Genomic DNA, 18,441 nt, shown 5'->3' on the forward strand with positions numbered 1-18,441 from the left:
GCAGGGATACAGATTTAGGCATAATATAAAGAAATTTTTGCCAAAAATTAGAGATATGCAAAATGTAATGAGCTTCCTCAGGAGGTTTCTTAATCGTTGGAGGCTGTTACACAGAGGCTAAATAACCACTTGCTAGAGATTCCCAGAGAGTTATTTTTCATGTACAAGTTGGACTTAAAGGGTCTCTGAAGTCTCTTCCAACTTGTAGATTCTTTAATCCTGTGAGATAGTACATATATTTATTATCACCATTTTACAGATGAAGAGACTGAGGCTCAGAAGATTATAGGATTACAACTCTAGAGCTTTTAATTCACTTGATGGTTATATTTAATTTTTACCTTCACAAGTCTGATTGTTAACCTAATTTTATCGTGAAACCAAGTTCCTTTCAGGAGCTAAAATTTCTGTATGTTTAGTTTCTTTCCATGTTATGTTAATCTAGTTTTCTTAAGCATTTGTTCAGAGTTGTATGTGTACTTGATTCAGTGACCAACAGCAACAATTTTTGTATGGGTGTGTGAGAATGTCTTAATGTGTGTACTTTGGACAGCTTTGAGAGACAAGTTTATTTATATGAAAGCTATACAGAATCCATAGTTATCATAACTGGTTTGTAAAGAGCAGCTCCGTGTGTCAAGGCCTATTTTGTTGCCTAAGCACTTGCTTCCCTGGATTGGGCTTTAGAATGTTGTTTTCATTTGGTTATTTGGGCGTAAATTAGTATAGTTAAATTCCTGATACTTGATTGACTGACCTCATGTCAGTAACAGAAAACTAAGCTTGAAAATAAGATATAAAGTGGGGAATGTTAGAATTAATAACTTTGCCTATAAATGTACTAAGCTAGAGTTACTGATTTTTAGCAGTATCCACTGTGGTAGAGTTTCTGGAACAGTTAAAATACCAGTAATGTTTAGTATTAATATCACATTGTCAGTGATTAAGGAGCATTATAGTGGGACAACAGCAAATTCAACTCTCCTTCATACCTCTTATTTATGATTTCCATGTTCCCACTTCACACCCAACAAATCCTTCTTACTACTACTACTTATTGGTGGCTGTCTTTCAGTTACAAGTTCCAAGTAAATATAACAGGAGCCAATTAACCCTATTCTGGGGAGTTCCCCTTAACTTACCACAATGGAGCTGTGAATAAGGGGGTGGGGATTGGGTGGAGTGGAATGCTGTGCTTTAGTCACCTGTGAGTTTATAAGGAGATTTATTTCTAATTTTTAAGCAACAACTCCCCTAAAGAATTTCCTACCTTGTGAAAGCTTTTCAGAATGTAATGCTTTACTTCCTCAGAGAGACACAGAATAACTTGGTGGCATTTAGAGTTTGGATTTTCAGGCCTTTCTTTGAGCCATTTTGACCAAGAATCTGCCTGGTCCCATTAGCTGAAACAGCACCAGGTTTAATTTGTTACTAGTCGATCAAGCCATCATCTCCAATTTTGTTACAGAGTGTTGGCCTAAGTCCTTGTTGGGGAACTTAGCTCCTGTAGTCATAACAGTTTCAGTGCAGAGATTATTTCATTAGAATATGAAAAACTTTAACTCAGAGTAGTAATTTAAGCTCTTGGTCTTTTTCTCCATCTGGCAATATCTGCTCACATCAACCTTATTGATATTCCCTCAACTGACTTCAATTATGTCAAAAAGTTCCCAAGTTCCTAAGATCAAAAGACACATTGATCCAAAGTAGGAGGTGGCTTTGTTAGCTGTGCTCCTCTTAGGCAGGCAGCCAAATACAGTGGGAAGAGCGCTGGAATTGGGTTTGAATTTTGGCCCTGCTAGTTATTGCTTCAGTTCCCTGGGGCAAGTCATTCCATCTTTCTAAGGCCTCATTTCCTCCTATGTGACCTAAGGGTCTTTGCCAGCTCTTATTCTATAATCAGTAAGCTCCCATAGAGTTCCTTACAATAAGGGTGGCTAGTATTACTTCTGTAAAGAATTGAAGGACATCTCATCAACTAGCCTCTTACCACTAAATCAGTCAATCCAGAAACATTTATTGAGGTCCTCCTAAATTTAAAGTACTCTTCCAGACAGTTTATTACAGGGAAGTTGGGGAGAGGATAGATATATTAAAAAGATAGCTGTACTATAAGAGGCAAATAGGGAGCAAGTAAGTATGACTGATAGTAAATGAGTTAGGGGGCAAGAGAAATGAATAAATGAATCAGCCATTTATTAATTGCTTACTAGGTGCACTATGCTTAGTGCTGGGAATACACATAGGAAAGCAAGATAATTCCTCCTCTCAAGGAGCTCACAAGTTAATGGAGGCAACAACACATGGATTTCATTTGCAAGTATAGAAAGGGTCGAGTTGTCCTAAGGGGCAGCGGCAAAGCAGATGGTAAATCAAATTCTTACTGTTATTTCTACCAATAATCATACCCGTTTCTGATGTTGAATCATTTGACATTGCCAAAGACTTTAGTGATAAGAACTGGGTCTTGTAGCCATGGGTATTGAGGAGGTAAGGGCTGCAGCCCCCTGAGAAACAGTTGCCCAACCTCATTTCCATCGAGGTTGCTTTCTTGGATGATGGCTGGTAGGTCTGGGCCAGAAAGAGGACTAAAATGCCTTCCTGATTATCTAGTCTGTGTTATTAATGTTGCTTATTCACTCAGAAAAACCATAGATAGTATAATTTTTCTGTACTAATCTCAGAGAACCATTAATTTGGACCAAAGAGGAAAGCTAATAAAGTCTGATGGAATACGTGTTCATTTTTTAGTTTAAAGGATAAAGGACTAAATTGATCTTAAGGTAAGGAGGGATGAAACATGGTGGTAGAGAAAAGATATGTAAATTTCAGATAATTAATCTTCGAAGGAAAGCCTCAAGTTATTTATTTGTTCTTTCACATTATTTTAGTCAGTAAACAGGAAAATGGAGTTTAAAATTTTTGTGTTTTTCATTCAGTATTATATTTTTTCATGCAGTGATACAATTCAGCCTTTGAAAATGTTAGTATGAAAATAAATTTAAAAAAAAGAAAATATTAGTATGGTATGTAGCATTTCTACTTATGTGAAGGATGGCATACAAACAAATTTTTTTTTTTTTTTTTTTTTTTTTGGTTAGGCAGTTGGGATTGAGTGACTTGCCCAGGGTCACACAGCTAGTAAGTGTCAAGTGTTTGGTCTGAGGTCAGATCTGAACTCAGGTCCTCCTGACTTCAGGGCCAGTGCTCTATCCACTGACAAAATTAATTTATTACAGCTAGCTTTTTTAGTTTAATGTGGATTAGTCTGTGAATACATAATTTAGGAAATGTTTGGTCTATATAGGAAAAGAAAGGCCTTGGTCAGCCTGTGAAATTCTAATGTTTTTAGTGCCATTTTAATCATACATCAGGTGGCAGTGACCATTCCCTCAGTATTTTTGCTCATTCTTTTATTTCCTTTTTACTTTGTTTTATCCTAATTTATTTTTTCTTTGTGGATAGACTAAAAATCTTAAAACTGCATGTGGATATGAAACTTTCAAGTACCCACCAAATTATATATTTAACTTTGCCTCTCCAAAAAATGTATTTATGTTCCCTTTCCCCTGTCCTCACCTCTTTGTATATTCAGGAAGAAGATTACACTTTTGTCTATACGTTTGTTTATACAACTTCTCTTAGTACATTTAAAGAAGAAAACTCCCAGGAAATTAATAGTCTTAGGAAATAAAAAGTAAATATAACCAACTTCTTTTTCTTGACAATGATTCCTCATTAAGGATCCATTAACCCAGTTGAACAGAAATTTCAGTTCCTGTTAATGATAAGAATGACATCTTAGGGTCTTTTTTTTGTTTTGTTTTCTGTACCTAGGTGTACCTAAGTATGTACCCACATCCACATTGTCAGTGTTGGAGTATAGGAACTATGCTAACTAGCCCAGGTATAATAAGTTTAAAAGCTATATAATTCATGTGAGAGACTGACATAGAAGATAGAGGCCCAGCCTTGGAGTCAGGAAGACTTGGGCTTAAGTCCCTTTTTTTGACCATGAAACCAGTATTACTAGGAATAAGACACTTTTCAGTATTTCAAGCAGCTCTTGAAGATTGCAAATTACAGATGAGTTACCTGTCTGCAGTGGTGGAAGGAATTTCTACACCAGGAGTTTCCTAGAGTGACGAAATCATAGGTGTGGTCTTCTCTTTCCCACCTCCCCCCATAATGCTTACCATCTAGTCATGTTAGTAAGGATCTTAAATATTAGATAGCTAGCAAATTTAACCAGTTGTGCTAGCTATCCATCAAGGATTTTCTGAGCTGGTAAGTGTTTTTGATTTGAAAGTGGTTATTTCCTAAGTTGAATCCTGTCCAAACATAATTATATATTGAACCAGCTTAAGGGGTTTTAAATTGTCTGGTTAGTGTTTCTCTTTTTGAAAGTATTGGCATTTTCTTCCTGATTATATCATATTCCTTTACTTGCAATGTTTTTGGGGTCCTGTTTATACTCACTTTCATCAAATCCATGTATATAAATTTACTATCTTTTGTTTTTAAAACTCTCAACATGGCAACCTTGAGAATTTTAGGACTGTTCAGAAACAGCATGTATTTATTTTGTATGAGCACATTTGTTGCCCCAAAACACTAAATGGAGATCAGAAACTGCTATGGCTTAGAGGAAAATTTTTTGAAATTGATTTCCTTAATCACCTTTGAACTCAGCCATCATTCTGTTCCCACTATTCTTTAAGTATAAGCAAAATTATTTTTCTCCTTTTGAACACTGATTATTGGGAAATGAAGTCTTCTTTTAGTAACAGTATTTTTGTTAATCTAGGCAGTGTGGCATGGTTTCAAGAGCTTTGGGATTGGAGTTGAAGTCAGCTTTGAGCCCCAGCTCTGCTACTTTTGCCAGCTGTGTAACCTCAGGCAAGTCATTTAGTCTCTCTGGATTCTCAGTTTGCTACAGGTAAAATGGAGCTATAGCATCAATATACATATTCCCCATCTCATTATTGTGAAGATCAAATAAGACAACAAATGAGAGAGCACTTTGAACACAATGCAAACCATGATATAAATATGAACCATTGTTATTATAATTTCTTATAATGAGTCACTTGTTTTGGAGACAGGTGCTGATGTTTTGTTGATTGGCTGTTCCTGGCCATAAAGAAACAAATCAGCTGCTTAGTAGCAGAATTAAATTCTTAGCTATTGTATCAAATAAGTTTATTTTTTAGCAGTGCGACAGTGGACAGCTTTGGCATAATAACTCACTCACTCAGACATTTCCTATCTTCAAATGAGTGTTTTGAGATTATCAGTGAGTTCAAACTTAGTTTATAGTAAATCTTAGTTTTACTTTGACTAAGTGTCTCTCTTAGCCTATTAATATTCATTTCAACTTAAAATTAACCTACCATCAAATTACTCTCACATACTAAAAGCAATGTAATTTTGAAAGTTAAATCAAAACAAAGCAATCTTGTGTGCAGAAAGATAAAAATCATAGACTGTGGTTACAGAGTGCCTCTACAGGAATTGCATACATAAAGTGATTTCCTCCCATCTTGTTAGGGAGAGGCAAAAGGGAAATGCCCAGGCCTTATCACAATCCCATTATGTCAAACTAGAGTTTGAGAGCTCATGTAAACAGTTTAGAGAAAGAAAATCCAGTTGCAGCTGGTGTAGGATTTGCATTGTTTTAAATCTGAAAGGTGCTCACTACCCTCTAAGAATAGTTACTCTATCTAGTGGAAGACAAGGGTGAGTTCTGTGACAGTGAATTGGAGTCATTTAAAAGAAACCATCTCTAGGGTCTAATTAAGAATGTTCTTCACTTGGTGCAATAAAGAAGAGAGTATTTATTTATTATCTTTGTATAGATAATTCTAGGTTTCATCTTGGGGTTACCCAATGAGGAAATGGCCAGATTTCATACTTTTAACAATGAAACCTGTAGATTGCATTTGCATGTGAAGACACATGTTTATCAACACATAATTATTTTACAAAGTGGAAACAACCCAGGGGAGAAGGTACCCTGGAAGACCCAAATTTGCCTCTGGAAACCTTAAAATAGTTTTTGCATGTTCCCTAACATTTCTAACAGGTTGTTGAATGCTTCCAGAGTTTCTTAGATTGAAATAAATGATGATCACTGGAAAAAATGAAAAAAGCTCTTTTTTGCAGTGTTTTTCCCTTGGGGTGGGAAAGAATGAAGGTAGCTTTATGTTTCTTTTCTGTTCATATTGAGCACCAATCTTGACCAAACAGTGTTTATACAGGTGGAGTCACTTGAGAGCAATTAGAGGTTCACTAGTTCATTAGTTCTGGCACAGATTGTCTGTAACTTTATTTAGCTTCTTAGGGCAAATTACACCAAATCACTGGTTTCTTAAATAAATTATAGCTACCAGAATTCACCCTTGGGGGGAATCTGAAACTTTTTTTTTTGAGTCAACAATTTTGACAATGATAGAATTATACTCAGTACATACCATAAGTTACTTTTTCTTCTTTTCTCTGTCTTCTATCCCCTTTTCTTTAATCTGTTATAAACCCCATTAAATTATACCAGGGTTTTTCATGCTAGGGCTTGGGACTCCCTAAAGAATTTAATGGAGCAATATTGAGAGGTTGGGAAGGCTGGAGTCCCAGTGCAATGAAGTTTACCCCAGGTAAATTGAGAGAAATTTCTGTCTTCCACCGGCTAAATTTCTCTCCCTCCCCACCCCCATTATAACACTCTGAGCCTGGACTGTCATAATTGACATAAGAGGGACAGAACATGATGGTAATACATGCCCCTGGAAAAAATTATGGGCTCTAGTGGGTTTTCTGTCTTTTACACTTGTGTTGCATATATACGCTCCTCGTTCCCTAATAACCACCTTATTATTGAGGAGGAAACTTATTAACCAAAAAGTAGAAATGACTGCTGGGAAGAAAGTATCAGTGCGTTCACTTTGATATTATAGTAGATCTTCTAAGTGTAACTTTCAGACTGTTTAAAATGGAGGAGGGGATGATTAAATCATTCTGTATCAAAAAGGTACAATACTAAATGGTTTGTCTCCATTTGTTGCAGGGGTTTTTGGATAATAACTATCAAGCGGATCACCAAATGGTTATTTTACGCCTGTTACGTTACATCATCCGCCTTGTTTGGAGAATGCAGTGATGTTTCTTTGAGAAGCAAGGAGTGCACAGAAACTTTTTACTTGCTACAAGTCATCTTCATATCATTACTATGCAATCAACAGGTTTTTTCCGTAAAGGACAGAGGGGCAGTAGGACTCCTTATTTTTGAAGACACCTGTACGTGAACTTGAAAGTGGATTTTGTTCATCACTTAACAAAATTTTATAAAAGGGAGTTCATGGTGAATGTAGATGATGGATTTTTTTTAAATGTATCAATCACCATTCTTTGAAGTAGGACTTTATGCAAGAGTGGTGTTTACATTGGTGTGTTTTTCAGCTTCTTTAATAAGAAGAAACAAGTTTTCAAAAAGGAAATGGAAACTTTTTGACAAACTCATGGATGATTTTTGTACTAAATTTTAAGAACCTGTTGCTTAGTCTCAAAAGAGGACGATGTGTATATATCCTGCAGTGGAAACTGAGCCGGCTAATAATTTGTAAGCTGCCTTAGTTTGTTTTGGGGGGATTATTGTACAGTTTTCTTTTCTTCTCTTTTCTTTTCAGCTGGGAGAAGTGTGTCTCCCCTGTTGTTCTGTCCTCTTTAGTCTGTACTATCTTTATACCAAAATCAGCATAATAAAATGGAGCTGGTTAAAAAGGGGTAGGTTGTCAACCTACACCAACATGCTTCTCCCTTTGTAAATACCTAACCTCTCTTTAAATTTATTTGCATCTGTGGCCAATTGACTGTCCAAGGGGTCAAACTTGAGGCTACCTTCAAGCACTCTCTATCTTCTTTGGGGAGTCTCCAGTTGTCCTGATTGCCCGATGATATAACTAAACAGGAAATGCCTTGCCAGCTGAGGTGGGATTGGAGGAAGCTCCTTCACTTGACAGTTTCAAAAGACTTATCAGTGAGATTTTATTTAGAATCTCATTAACCTATGATGCCTGATATCCTCCGACTCAAATTCCTTTGGAAGTACAGGTTTAATTCTGGTTTCGCCATTACCATAGAAAAATTTAATTGGGCATAATGATGAAATGTTCCAATATATTTAATGTCTCAAGCCATCTCTCAGCCTTTGAGTGCCATTTTCCTCCTTACCTTTTAGTTTCACAAGTAGATTTTTAAATGAATTTTATGCACCGGTCATCAGTGCCTCTTCCATGACAGGTGCAGTTTCCCTTAGATGTGATCCTACTCCTGATGATACTCTTTTACATCTTGAAATTGCTACAAAGTCAGGACTAGAAAAGTCACAGAGTAAATCTAAAGAGGTTTCTGTTTATTTTTAATTGATTTCAAAGAAAAAAGGTCCATGGAGTTTGCATTGTGTATCCACAAATAGGAGAGGGAGGTCAGATGGTTTGGGGGACTGTTTCATGAACCCCACAACTTTTTCATGATGAAAAATCAGCCTTCTGAGCAACTTTTTGTTTCAAAGTTCTTTTTGGATTGTCAAGTTTCAGCAGTGCCAACAGCTATTGTATTCGCTTTTGCCCCTTAGAGGATCCAGTGTTCCTGTAATTCTGCTTAACAATTGAAGAAAAAATATGTTGAATATGTGGTTTTGTAATTACATACACTTTTTCTTTTTGGTATATCCATCTTTTCCATGTATTCAGAGAATTTTTTCTTTCTCTTACACTGAAGGATATTTCTTTCCCTCTTAGTGATTTGGAATCAGTCATAAGAATTGTGTTGGATCTCAGCTGTGGTTTCTTGAATTAGTCTTGAAACCTTATTTAGTAAGGTCACATTGTCAATTGGTTGTGAGAATGAACAGAGACTGTAACAAAGTATTAGAATTTGTGTACCTTGCTGGACACGCCAAAGATGTTTGGTTCCACCTGAATCCCTTACTTGGATATCTATGGTCATTTGCTAATTTCTACAACTGGAGCACTTTACTTCTGTTTCTTTTAACTATACATCTCCCCTGGGATTTGGAAGCAATGCAATTTATAAAAGGACATTTTTGTAAGGCTCTGCTGGTTCAGTGCCCCAGTGGGGATTCATGTCCTTTCTTGTACATTTACCTCAAGCATTGTATGCAGCAGGTTTGCCTTCATTGCTTCAGGCTGATAATGTAAATAAGCCTAATAAGGAGCTAGAAAAATTCTATGAATTATGGAAGCAGTAAAGAACAGGATGTTGGCACCATGAGTTTGAGAGAAAAATACATTTCTCTGTACTGTATCTCTTAGAGATCACGATGCCTCCTGCAGGAGTATACCTTGGGTATACTTTTTTTTTTTTGAAGAAAGAACTCGTTCCACTTTTTGAAAACAATACAGATTTTGTGCCTTGACAACCTCTACCCATGTTGGGTTTGTAGTAAGTCTCCCATGGCATAACACTGAAATGCAATAAGCAAATACAAAATAATTTCATGATGAATTTTTCAGATTACATATCTTTTCTATCCTGCCAAAACTTTATGAAGAATTTTCTTTGGTTGTGGAGAAACCAGTTTAAATTTCTTCTGACATAAAAATTTGTCTAAAAATTTCCCCTCATTCCCTCCCTTTAAACCCCTCTTCTATTTTATTGTAAATACTTAAATATTTATTAGCTTAGGAATCTTTTCTTTATCTTATCAACTGAGCCAAATGTCTGTGTGCAATTGTGTGTGGTTCTTTTGTCCTTTCTGTAAGATTTTGTAAATAAGTAAAAAATCACTGTTTTCTAAACCTCTTATTTTTTTTTTAGAATTTGCATTTGTAAATATGTAGATTCTTTTCTGTGTAATGTGTTCTACTGTTTCATAATGCTGTAACTTGTAGGAATATTGTATATTTATTTTCTGCTTATTTAATTTCTCAAGTTTGTAAAGTTATGCATTCCCTTTCCCTCCCCAAGATTATCTGCTTTAACACAGAAGGAGTGATTGATCAGTTTAACGCACTGTCTCTTTCAGTGCTGTCGGTATGGTTTTTCTACTGTGGTCCTCCAGACTTCATTCTTGTTCATTTTACTTTTATTAAACTTTTAGGCTTTGCCGATTGTGGTTTTTAGCGCTGAGGGAGCTGATAATAGCCAAATGCTGGAATCTACTCAAAGCATTAGCCAAGCTGTTGCAGTTGTAAACCATAGCAGATTATGTTTGCTCTAAGTCCCATCTTCAGGTATAAATATATTTAGCATTTGGGAAAAGTTTACAGCCACTGATTTGTCAGTGTTGAGAAAAACAAAAAGATGATCAGATTATAAAGGTTGCCGAAGTTTGGGATCCATGGGATAAGCGGACAAAAGATCAACTACCGTGCTTGGTTCCCCTGGCATTTTTTCTCCTTCATTTGTTAGGAAGGAAACAAGACTAAGATCCTGTGTTTTTGTCTTTTTACTTTGTCGCACCCCCCACCCCACCCCCAGCCACTTCACTGGTAGCAAGCTGATGGGGGTATAAGTTCCCTTGTTTTAAAATCTTCCTTGTGTGGTTTACTTTGCAGTTAGAACATGGTTTATCCTGCCTGCCCCTCAATGGAATAGTAATCCACAGTATTTCTATATTCCTATTAGTTTGGCCTTGGTTTAATTTGTACTTCCCTCAAAAGAGATTATTTTTGAGTCCAAATGAAAAATCTTTAATTGACTATTAGGATGTGCTAAGTTGTGAACATTTTAAGAAAATGTATTTACTGATAGGTTCCATATATAACAAGCAAAAAGCTCTGCTTTTGCAGCTTAGCTTGGTGCCTACATGTGTGTCAATTACTCAGCACTCATACACATGATATATGGGAGCTTTAGTGCATGCACACAGGTAAATCAGCTGTGTAACTTGATATTTACACATGCACACATTTCCTTACACAAGAAGCACCCTCAAGTTCTCATGTAAATAACTTGACTACTTAGGTATTTTTTTTTGGATTTCAGAGGTTGTAAACATTTTGTACCCTGGTTTCAAGACCACTAATACTGTGTACAAACTCATCAGGTACCGTTATGTACATAGCACTGATCTGTAACTTAGACTGATTAATCACTTACTTTGTTTCATAGGACCCAGCATATGTAGCATTTTTATTGCAATTTCCCTGGCTTACTTGTGTTTTGCACTGATGAATTTTTGACAGGGTAATTGTCACTTTACTTGTGCAATACTGCTGTAAATAACTGCAGATTTTTTAAGGAAAAACTCAGTCTTTTATGTTCTTTAATAATGAATTTTATATAAATAAAACCTTCAACTAGTTTTCCTGTGTAGTATGGATTGACTGGCTTAATTTAATCAAATGAGGGTAGGGTGGAGAAACTGTATATTGGAATTATGTTTGGTTGTACATAAATCTAGGTCTCAATTAGAATAATGAATACTGTGAAGTGGGCACATGTATTCAAATCTGTACTATTTGAAATTATGATTATAATAATTAGTGCCAACCCAATGGTACATTGTGAATTTGAATGATGCTAACTACTTCACCAGATTCATTATTCACACTAATTGGGACCTTGGCTGACTGTGCTTTGCACTTTAACTCTCACATTTATATAATTATTTATGGTTTAAAAGAGCACTTTGTTTATAACAACCCCATATGGTAAGATAGTAGATTTTTTAAAATCCACACATGAGGAAACAACCACAGAGAGACCATGTAACAATCAAAGCCAGGAATTGATTTCCCGGATGTCCTGACCATTCCCCCACGCCATGCTGCCTTTGAGGGTGATGGTAGCTACATTCTGGATACTCTTGCTGTGCTTGGATGCAGTTGCTTTCTGAGGATAGAATAAGTAAACTGCTTCATCATCATTCTAATCAGTATACCAAATACTGTGAAATGTAGTGCATACTACAAGGGTATTAAGTTTGCAAATAGCACATTTTAAGAACTATTGATGTATTATGTGATTTGATTTTATCTATTTACATTTGTACACAGTAAAGCTTTCATCACACCCTTTTGCATATATGAACCATTAGCCTACAAAGCCTTTTTTACATGAATATGTACAAAGGCTACCCTTTTAGGGAAAGATGATATAGTGTTGCTAATAATACTTTACTTTATTAGGAAATAGCCCAATATGGCCTTGTAGCTTGGTGTTTCTACCAATCTACATCTTTACCTTGGTGTAGGTTAAGCTCTCTCCTACAAGAGTTGAGTTCCTATTTTGTTCTAGTTCGAAATTACATTGTGGCTTAACTCTGGAAAGAAGTAGTTCCCTTCCTTGTGCTATGCATAATGAGACTTTGTAAGTATAATCACTACTGTCTTAAGTAAAGTTTTGTGACTGCCACTCTATGCCATTTTGTTTCATTGTTGTTAAAAACAGTAGCATTTGGGATATGAATTAAACCCAAGATGCTTGGGAAAAACTGAAGTCTGGCCTTGGAGGAAGAAATATAGAATACAGAAATCTCAAATGAGTAATTGGAGGATTTTTGCCACATGTACTTTAATACTACTTATTGCTGGAAAAAAAAAGAAGCAGAAAAATCGGTGCTGAGACTTTTAAATGTAGTTAATCCTTTGTTACAGGTTTGCTTTACTAAATTTGAATTGCATTTGTAATAAGTTTGTAAGATAAATTTTTGGAACTTTTTTTGGTCTGATACTCAAATCACCTGGTTGACCACCAGATGCCTTGTTTTTGGCCAAAGCTGCTCATGAAGACCATCTACTAAGGCATGGAAAGGTTTCTGTCTCAATGGTGGAGGGAATATTCAAATTAAAGAAATAATGTTTCATTACAAATAATTGAGGTAAATAGTATAAAAAGAGTGCTGTATTCCTCAAACCTTAAAGAGGGTTAAATACTATAATAGTACAGTTATCCTTTCCACAATGCAACTTTCTCCATTGTGGTTTTGATATGTTGTGCATAAGAAATTAAATTGGAATTTTTGGGGAGTTTTGCAGAAGCTGCAGAAGACATGCAAAAAAGGCCATCAGGTAACACAGAAAACGTTTAGAAGCTCAGAAATTTCTTTTTCATACATTATTTTTAGCTAACATTGACCTACATATAGCCTATGGCCAAATACTTAACCCAAATTTTACAATAAGGTACTGTAAACACCTCATAAAAGAAAAAGGAAAAATTCAGACTTCTCTGGTATGAAGGAAGGGCCAAAAAATTTTACGTGGATTTTCCAGATCGCAAAGGCATCCCACCCCTAACTCTCATGATGTGGAAGGGATAATTGTATTGTGATATAGGCACATTAGGGAGAAGCAAGGCACCAAAACATTTATTAAATACTTATGTACAGGGCATTTTACTGCTAGGACCACAAAGACAAAATAGTCCCTTCAGGTTGCTTGCTTTCCGCTGAAGGGAGGAAAAAGAGACAAAGCATGAGCCGCCATTAAATAAATAGCAGATACATCTAAAGTTATTTCAGGGCAGAGCAACTTAGGACTTGTGTAGGAAGTAGCATGGGAGCTGTGGTTTGAAGGAAACCAGGGATTCTAAGATGCATTCTAGGCATGGAGCACCAGGGTGCAAACAGCTACAGGCCACTTTAATTGTAAGAGAAACTTTATAAAGCGGTTGTATCACTTGCTACTTCTCCAAGAAGTACTTTTTGAGTGTTAATACATATCCTAACAAGCTTCAGAATTTGTTCTCATGCTGTAGAATGGGAAAATCGCTTGTGACTTTGAGCAAATCATTTCATCTCTTTGTGCCTCAGTTTCCTCATCTGTAAAGTGAGGAAGTTGGACTGGATGTCCTTCAAGTTCCTTGCCAGCTCTAATTCTACGCTCCTGTGAGATTAGGCTATTTTTATCCAAGATTGTAGACTAATAAATTACTAAATAGGAATAAAGTCAGCTGTCATTCCTAGGCCAGTTATGTTTAAACACATTAGTCTACAGATTAGAGCAAAAAGGGTTGGGGGAGGGGTGAAGAGAGAGAAACAAGCACAGGGGTTTTAATATTAACATGAGCAGTCTGTTTTATGTCTCTCTTTGACAATTAAGTCATACAAGAAGGACTATAATTCACCATTTTATCACCTATTTAAGACAAGACTCCAGTCTGCTACATGCTGCCACAGGCATTTGTATCATCAATTAAATTTAGTTTGGGGACTCTTTGAAGTTACTGACATTTAAGATATTTCATTTATTTAGCCCATAACATGATTTAAGTCATTCCTGAAGATTTATAAGTAAAAGGTTTTTCTTAACAGGCAGAAAAGTAGCTGATGATATTAAATATTGTTTTTAAATTTTAAGAAAGTAATGACCAATAAGAAAAAAAATCACAGTTCACATAAAATTCTCATCTGATAGAAGTCATATAGTCTAATGTCTCATCCTTCCTATGCCAATCAAACACAGAATTAGTAATGAATCCCTTATTTTACTCTGGTGTTTCCAAAGTGCTGTGTTGCCTACAGGAAACCATTGGCACACTTAAGTTTTACTATGATGTGGTCATAAACCACGTTAATTGAGGAAACTTACATTCTTGTTTTCTTGCCTGTTCAGGAGAATCCTAGGTCACAATTTTTACAGATCTAGAAAGATCAGCTGCAATTAGATGACCTGAGTTTCTTACCCCAACTGCACAAGTTGTTTGTATTAAGCAAAGAACAGCCCAGGGTCAGGCGAAAATAAAGGCTGATTTCTTCAGGGATTCTTCAATTAAAACAATAGAATTCAGGCCTTTGAGCAGACTTAATATACAACAAGGTCTTGATTAGTGCAAATAACAAATCCTGTAAAGTGGTCCCAAGTATTTAAATTTCATTAATATTTTAGATTTAGAGCTGGAAGGGACCTTGGAACCATCTAGTTCAACTCCATTTATTTTTAATAATACTTTAATATTTTAAGTTGTTATAATTATGTAAAATATTTTAAGTTATAACATTTTAAGTTATAATTATGTAAAATATAGTCATTGGTTTCAGCCCAATAGAAATAATGTGGTCTGAATTTTAATAATGGGACTACTTTGTAGGATTCATTGTTCATACTAACTGGGATCTAGCTGTATTCAACAAAGACCAGAAGCTCGAATGGCCATTTCTTAAGTAGAGCAGAGTGGGGATTCCCTTTTCGGGACTAGGTTGGACTAGATGGTTGATGAATCCCTTTCAACTTTGAAATTCTGTGATTGGCTGTAACTTGAGAAAAATAGGAAAAGATTAAATACTAGTTCAGATGAGGACTACTATGTGTAGTGGTAGTACAGTCTTGCCTTAAGTCTTAACACTTCCAAATTAGCCCTGCCTTTATTACAAGTGAGTTTTTAAAAGACAATTTTTTTTCTCCTCAAAGATTAATCCATAGGTGTTTCATTGTGCACCAATAAAATAAAGCTTAGATAAAAATTGTACCACCTGATCAGCACACAGAGAAACACAATTTATCATAATATAGAGGAAAGAACTAGCTCTGGAGTCAAAGAAACTAAGTTCATATCCTGCCTCAGCACTTATCCATGTGACCTTGGGCCAGTCACAGCTTCTCTGGACTTCAGTTTTCTCACATGTAAAATGGATTTGAACCAGATGGCTCCTGAGATCCCTTCAAGCTCTAAATCTATGATCCTATAATATTCCAATTTAATATGGGGCCTGCTGTCCCCTAGAAGGAGAGAGAAGAGTAAGGGTTTTTCTGAACAACATTGTAAAGGAAAAATGACAGGTCACCTGTTAAATTCCCCTTTTTCTTTGGGGAAAGTTGTATCAATAGCTCAGCTTTCCTCTCAATGACTATTTCCTATAAAGTATATCTGCAATAACATGTTAGACTGTAAATAAGATTGAGTTCTTTAGTTTACTCCCTGAAAGAATTTGTCAAATGTGCTAAGTTGAAATAAAAGATACAACACAATTGGAAAATGAAGAAGGTGCTTCCTTGATGCGTGGCCTCGTACCAGGGACTTGCAAGTGATAGTAAGTACTGAGAGAGCAAAATGAAATCAAGATTGTAATAAAGGCTCTGCTGTATTTCCTTAAAACGCTAAGATATTTCAAAATAAGCATGTCATACTTTTTAGCCACAGGCTAGACAAGATCAAACTTAGTCACTTCTGAATTCACTTCTGAATCATAGTTTAAAGTTTGTCTTTCTATGTTATTTCAGAGTTGTTAATGATTTTCTTAGATGAAAATAAGGTACAAAAGAGTACAAAGTAATTAGAGAATTCTTACCTTCTATATGTTAGAAATGTTTAGGATTAAGCAGGGTTTCTGACAAGCTTGATTGTGGAATGTTCTAACTGCCTTTCTCCATGTAATGAGGCTGCAATTCAATTAAAAAATTTATTAAATGCCTCCTATCAACAAACATTTAAGTATCTATCATGTGTCAGTCAAGGCAGACTGCCACAGTGGATAGAAAGCTCACCTTGAAGCCAGGAAAGCTTCTGGGTTCAAGTCCAATCTCAGACACACTAGATGTGTGACCCTGGGCAAGTCACTTTAAACTATCAGTGCCCCCAGGCAACTCTAGTCCTACAAGTTGCAAGGGAGATGGGATTATTGTGATTTTTTTCAATATTTTTTTGATGGCTTAGGTTTAAATCATAGTGCTTCAATGTGGAGTCACATAGGCTATAATAACCAGATACGTATAAGGCAGTGTGCTATTCCATTGTCCTGACTTAATCCTGATCCTATGTTAAACATGTAAATAATCCCAGCTTCTGACTGGACAAGGCTAGCCATCAACCATTCTTGGGATTCTCGATTGTCAACTCAAATCCTTACCTAATATCAGATTAGAATTTGGAAACTCCCGACCTGAATCTGATATCAATAAGTGACCTGGGGCATTTCCCCACCACGGTCTGATTAGGAATGTCCCCTCCTATATATTGCATCTCTTATTTGTTCCTATATCTGGTATCTATTACCTGTTCTAGACCAAGCCCATCTTTAAGGAATAACATTTCCCTCTTCAGACCCCACTTGAGTATGTATTGCCACCAAGACCTTTGCCATGGTCCCTATCTCCCACCATCTTTGTCCCTGTGTCTGTCTGTCAGTGTGTGTGTGTGTGCACTTTGCTTTTTGTCTACTTACTTTGCTGCATAGTAATCCAATTCAAGCCTGTACGAGCTTCCCAAATACCAATTTCCTGTAAATCTTTGAACCCAGGGGTCTTTGCTTTAACCCCAGACATGAGATTAAATCAAATAGTAGGTGTCTGTCTGAATGGGTGAAGGGTGTTCTTCATAAAGAGCACAGATGAAATCACAAGTTCAGTTAAAAAAAAAAGTATTAGTACTATTAGGAGTAGAGGATAGAAAAACAAACAAAATGTTTACATTCTGAGGGAAACAACATCTATATCTATCTACAAAATATATAAAAAGTAAATACAAGGCTATGAAGAGGAGTGCAGGAGTCAAAAAGACTAGAAGCTAAAAGCAGGAAAAAGATGGCTGCTGAGCTGAGCAGGCAGAGGTGAGGAAAGAGAAAATTTCAGGCAGAGGAGTCAGCTAGCTTATTCAAAACTCAATATTTTTCTATATTATAATAACAAAACATAAGAAGCAAAATAGAGAAAGAAATCTCATTTCGGAAAACCAAAATGCATAAAATATCTGGGGATTGATCTATGAAAACATAAAAACGTTTATAAATTCAATTCCCAAGTGCTAGATAAAGAGATAAAGAACAACTTAAATGGCTGGAGGAATATTCAGTGCTCATGGTTAGACTGTGCCAATATAATAAAAATTTTATTATTTCTAAAATTAATTGACACTTTTAATTTTATACCTTATTACCAAGGGGATACCATTATAGAACTTGAATAAAATAATACAATTCATTTGGAAAAGCAAAAGATCTTAAATATCAAGGAAAATGATGAAAAGAGGTAGAGGTGAGCAATAGCACTTCTAGGGCTGTATCCCAAAGAGATCATAAAGATGGGAAAAGGACCCATATGTACAAAAATACTTATAGCAGCTCTTTCTGTGGTGGCAAAGAATTGGAAATTGAGGGGATGCCCATCAATTGAGGAATGGCTGAACAAGTTGTGGTGTGTGAATGTAATGGAATACTGTTGTACTATAAGAAATGATGAGCAGACAGACTTCAGAAAAACCTGGAAAGATTTGTATGGACTGATGCTTAGTGAAGTGAGCAGAACCAGGAGAATGTTGTACACAATAACAGCAACGTTATGGGATGACTAACTTTGATAGACTTAGCCCTTCTTAACAATGCAAGAATATATGACATCTCCAAAAGTCTCATGATGGAAAATGCTATCCACATCCAAATAAAGAACTGTGGGAGCTTGAATGCCAAAAAAAAAAAGAGGTAGAGGTGAAGGGGAAATAGCACTTCTAGATCTCAAACTATATTATAAAGCAGTAGTCATCAAAACC

General features: G+C 35.9%; 1 protein-coding gene and 1 long non-coding RNA gene across 12 annotated transcripts in view; one reads left to right on the plus strand and one right to left on the minus strand.

Moving 5' to 3' along the window:
• Positions 1-11,324, plus strand: part of BCL2L11 (BCL2 like 11) — a 53,451-nt gene extending 42,127 nt beyond the window's left edge. For 6 of the 7 annotated variants that reach the window (XM_027853913.1, XM_027853907.1, XM_027853910.1 and 3 more), the window contains 2 exons: positions 4,808-4,899; positions 7,064-11,324. In XM_027853913.1, the coding sequence (XP_027709714.1) occupies positions 4,808-4,899; positions 7,064-7,301 (330 nt within the window). In that variant the 3' untranslated portion in view covers positions 7,302-11,324. The remainder of the gene's footprint in view (positions 1-4,807; positions 4,900-7,063) is intronic. The other variant, XM_027853912.1, reaches the window with a different exon arrangement.
• Positions 8,567-18,441, minus strand: part of LOC114037096 — an 813,500-nt gene continuing 803,625 nt past the window's right edge. For all 5 annotated transcript variants that reach the window (XR_003568412.1, XR_003568414.1, XR_003568416.1 and 2 more), the window contains 2 exons: positions 16,250-16,340; positions 8,567-8,651 (listed from right to left, as the gene is read on the minus strand). This is a non-coding gene — a long non-coding RNA (uncharacterized LOC114037096). The remainder of the gene's footprint in view (positions 8,652-16,249; positions 16,341-18,441) is intronic.

The sequence above is a fragment of the Vombatus ursinus genome, unplaced genomic scaffold (assembly GCF_900497805.2).
Source record: "Vombatus ursinus unplaced genomic scaffold, bare-nosed wombat genome assembly UNPS02010219.1, whole genome shotgun sequence".
NCBI classification, from domain to species: Eukaryota; Metazoa; Chordata; class Mammalia; order Diprotodontia; family Vombatidae; genus Vombatus; species Vombatus ursinus.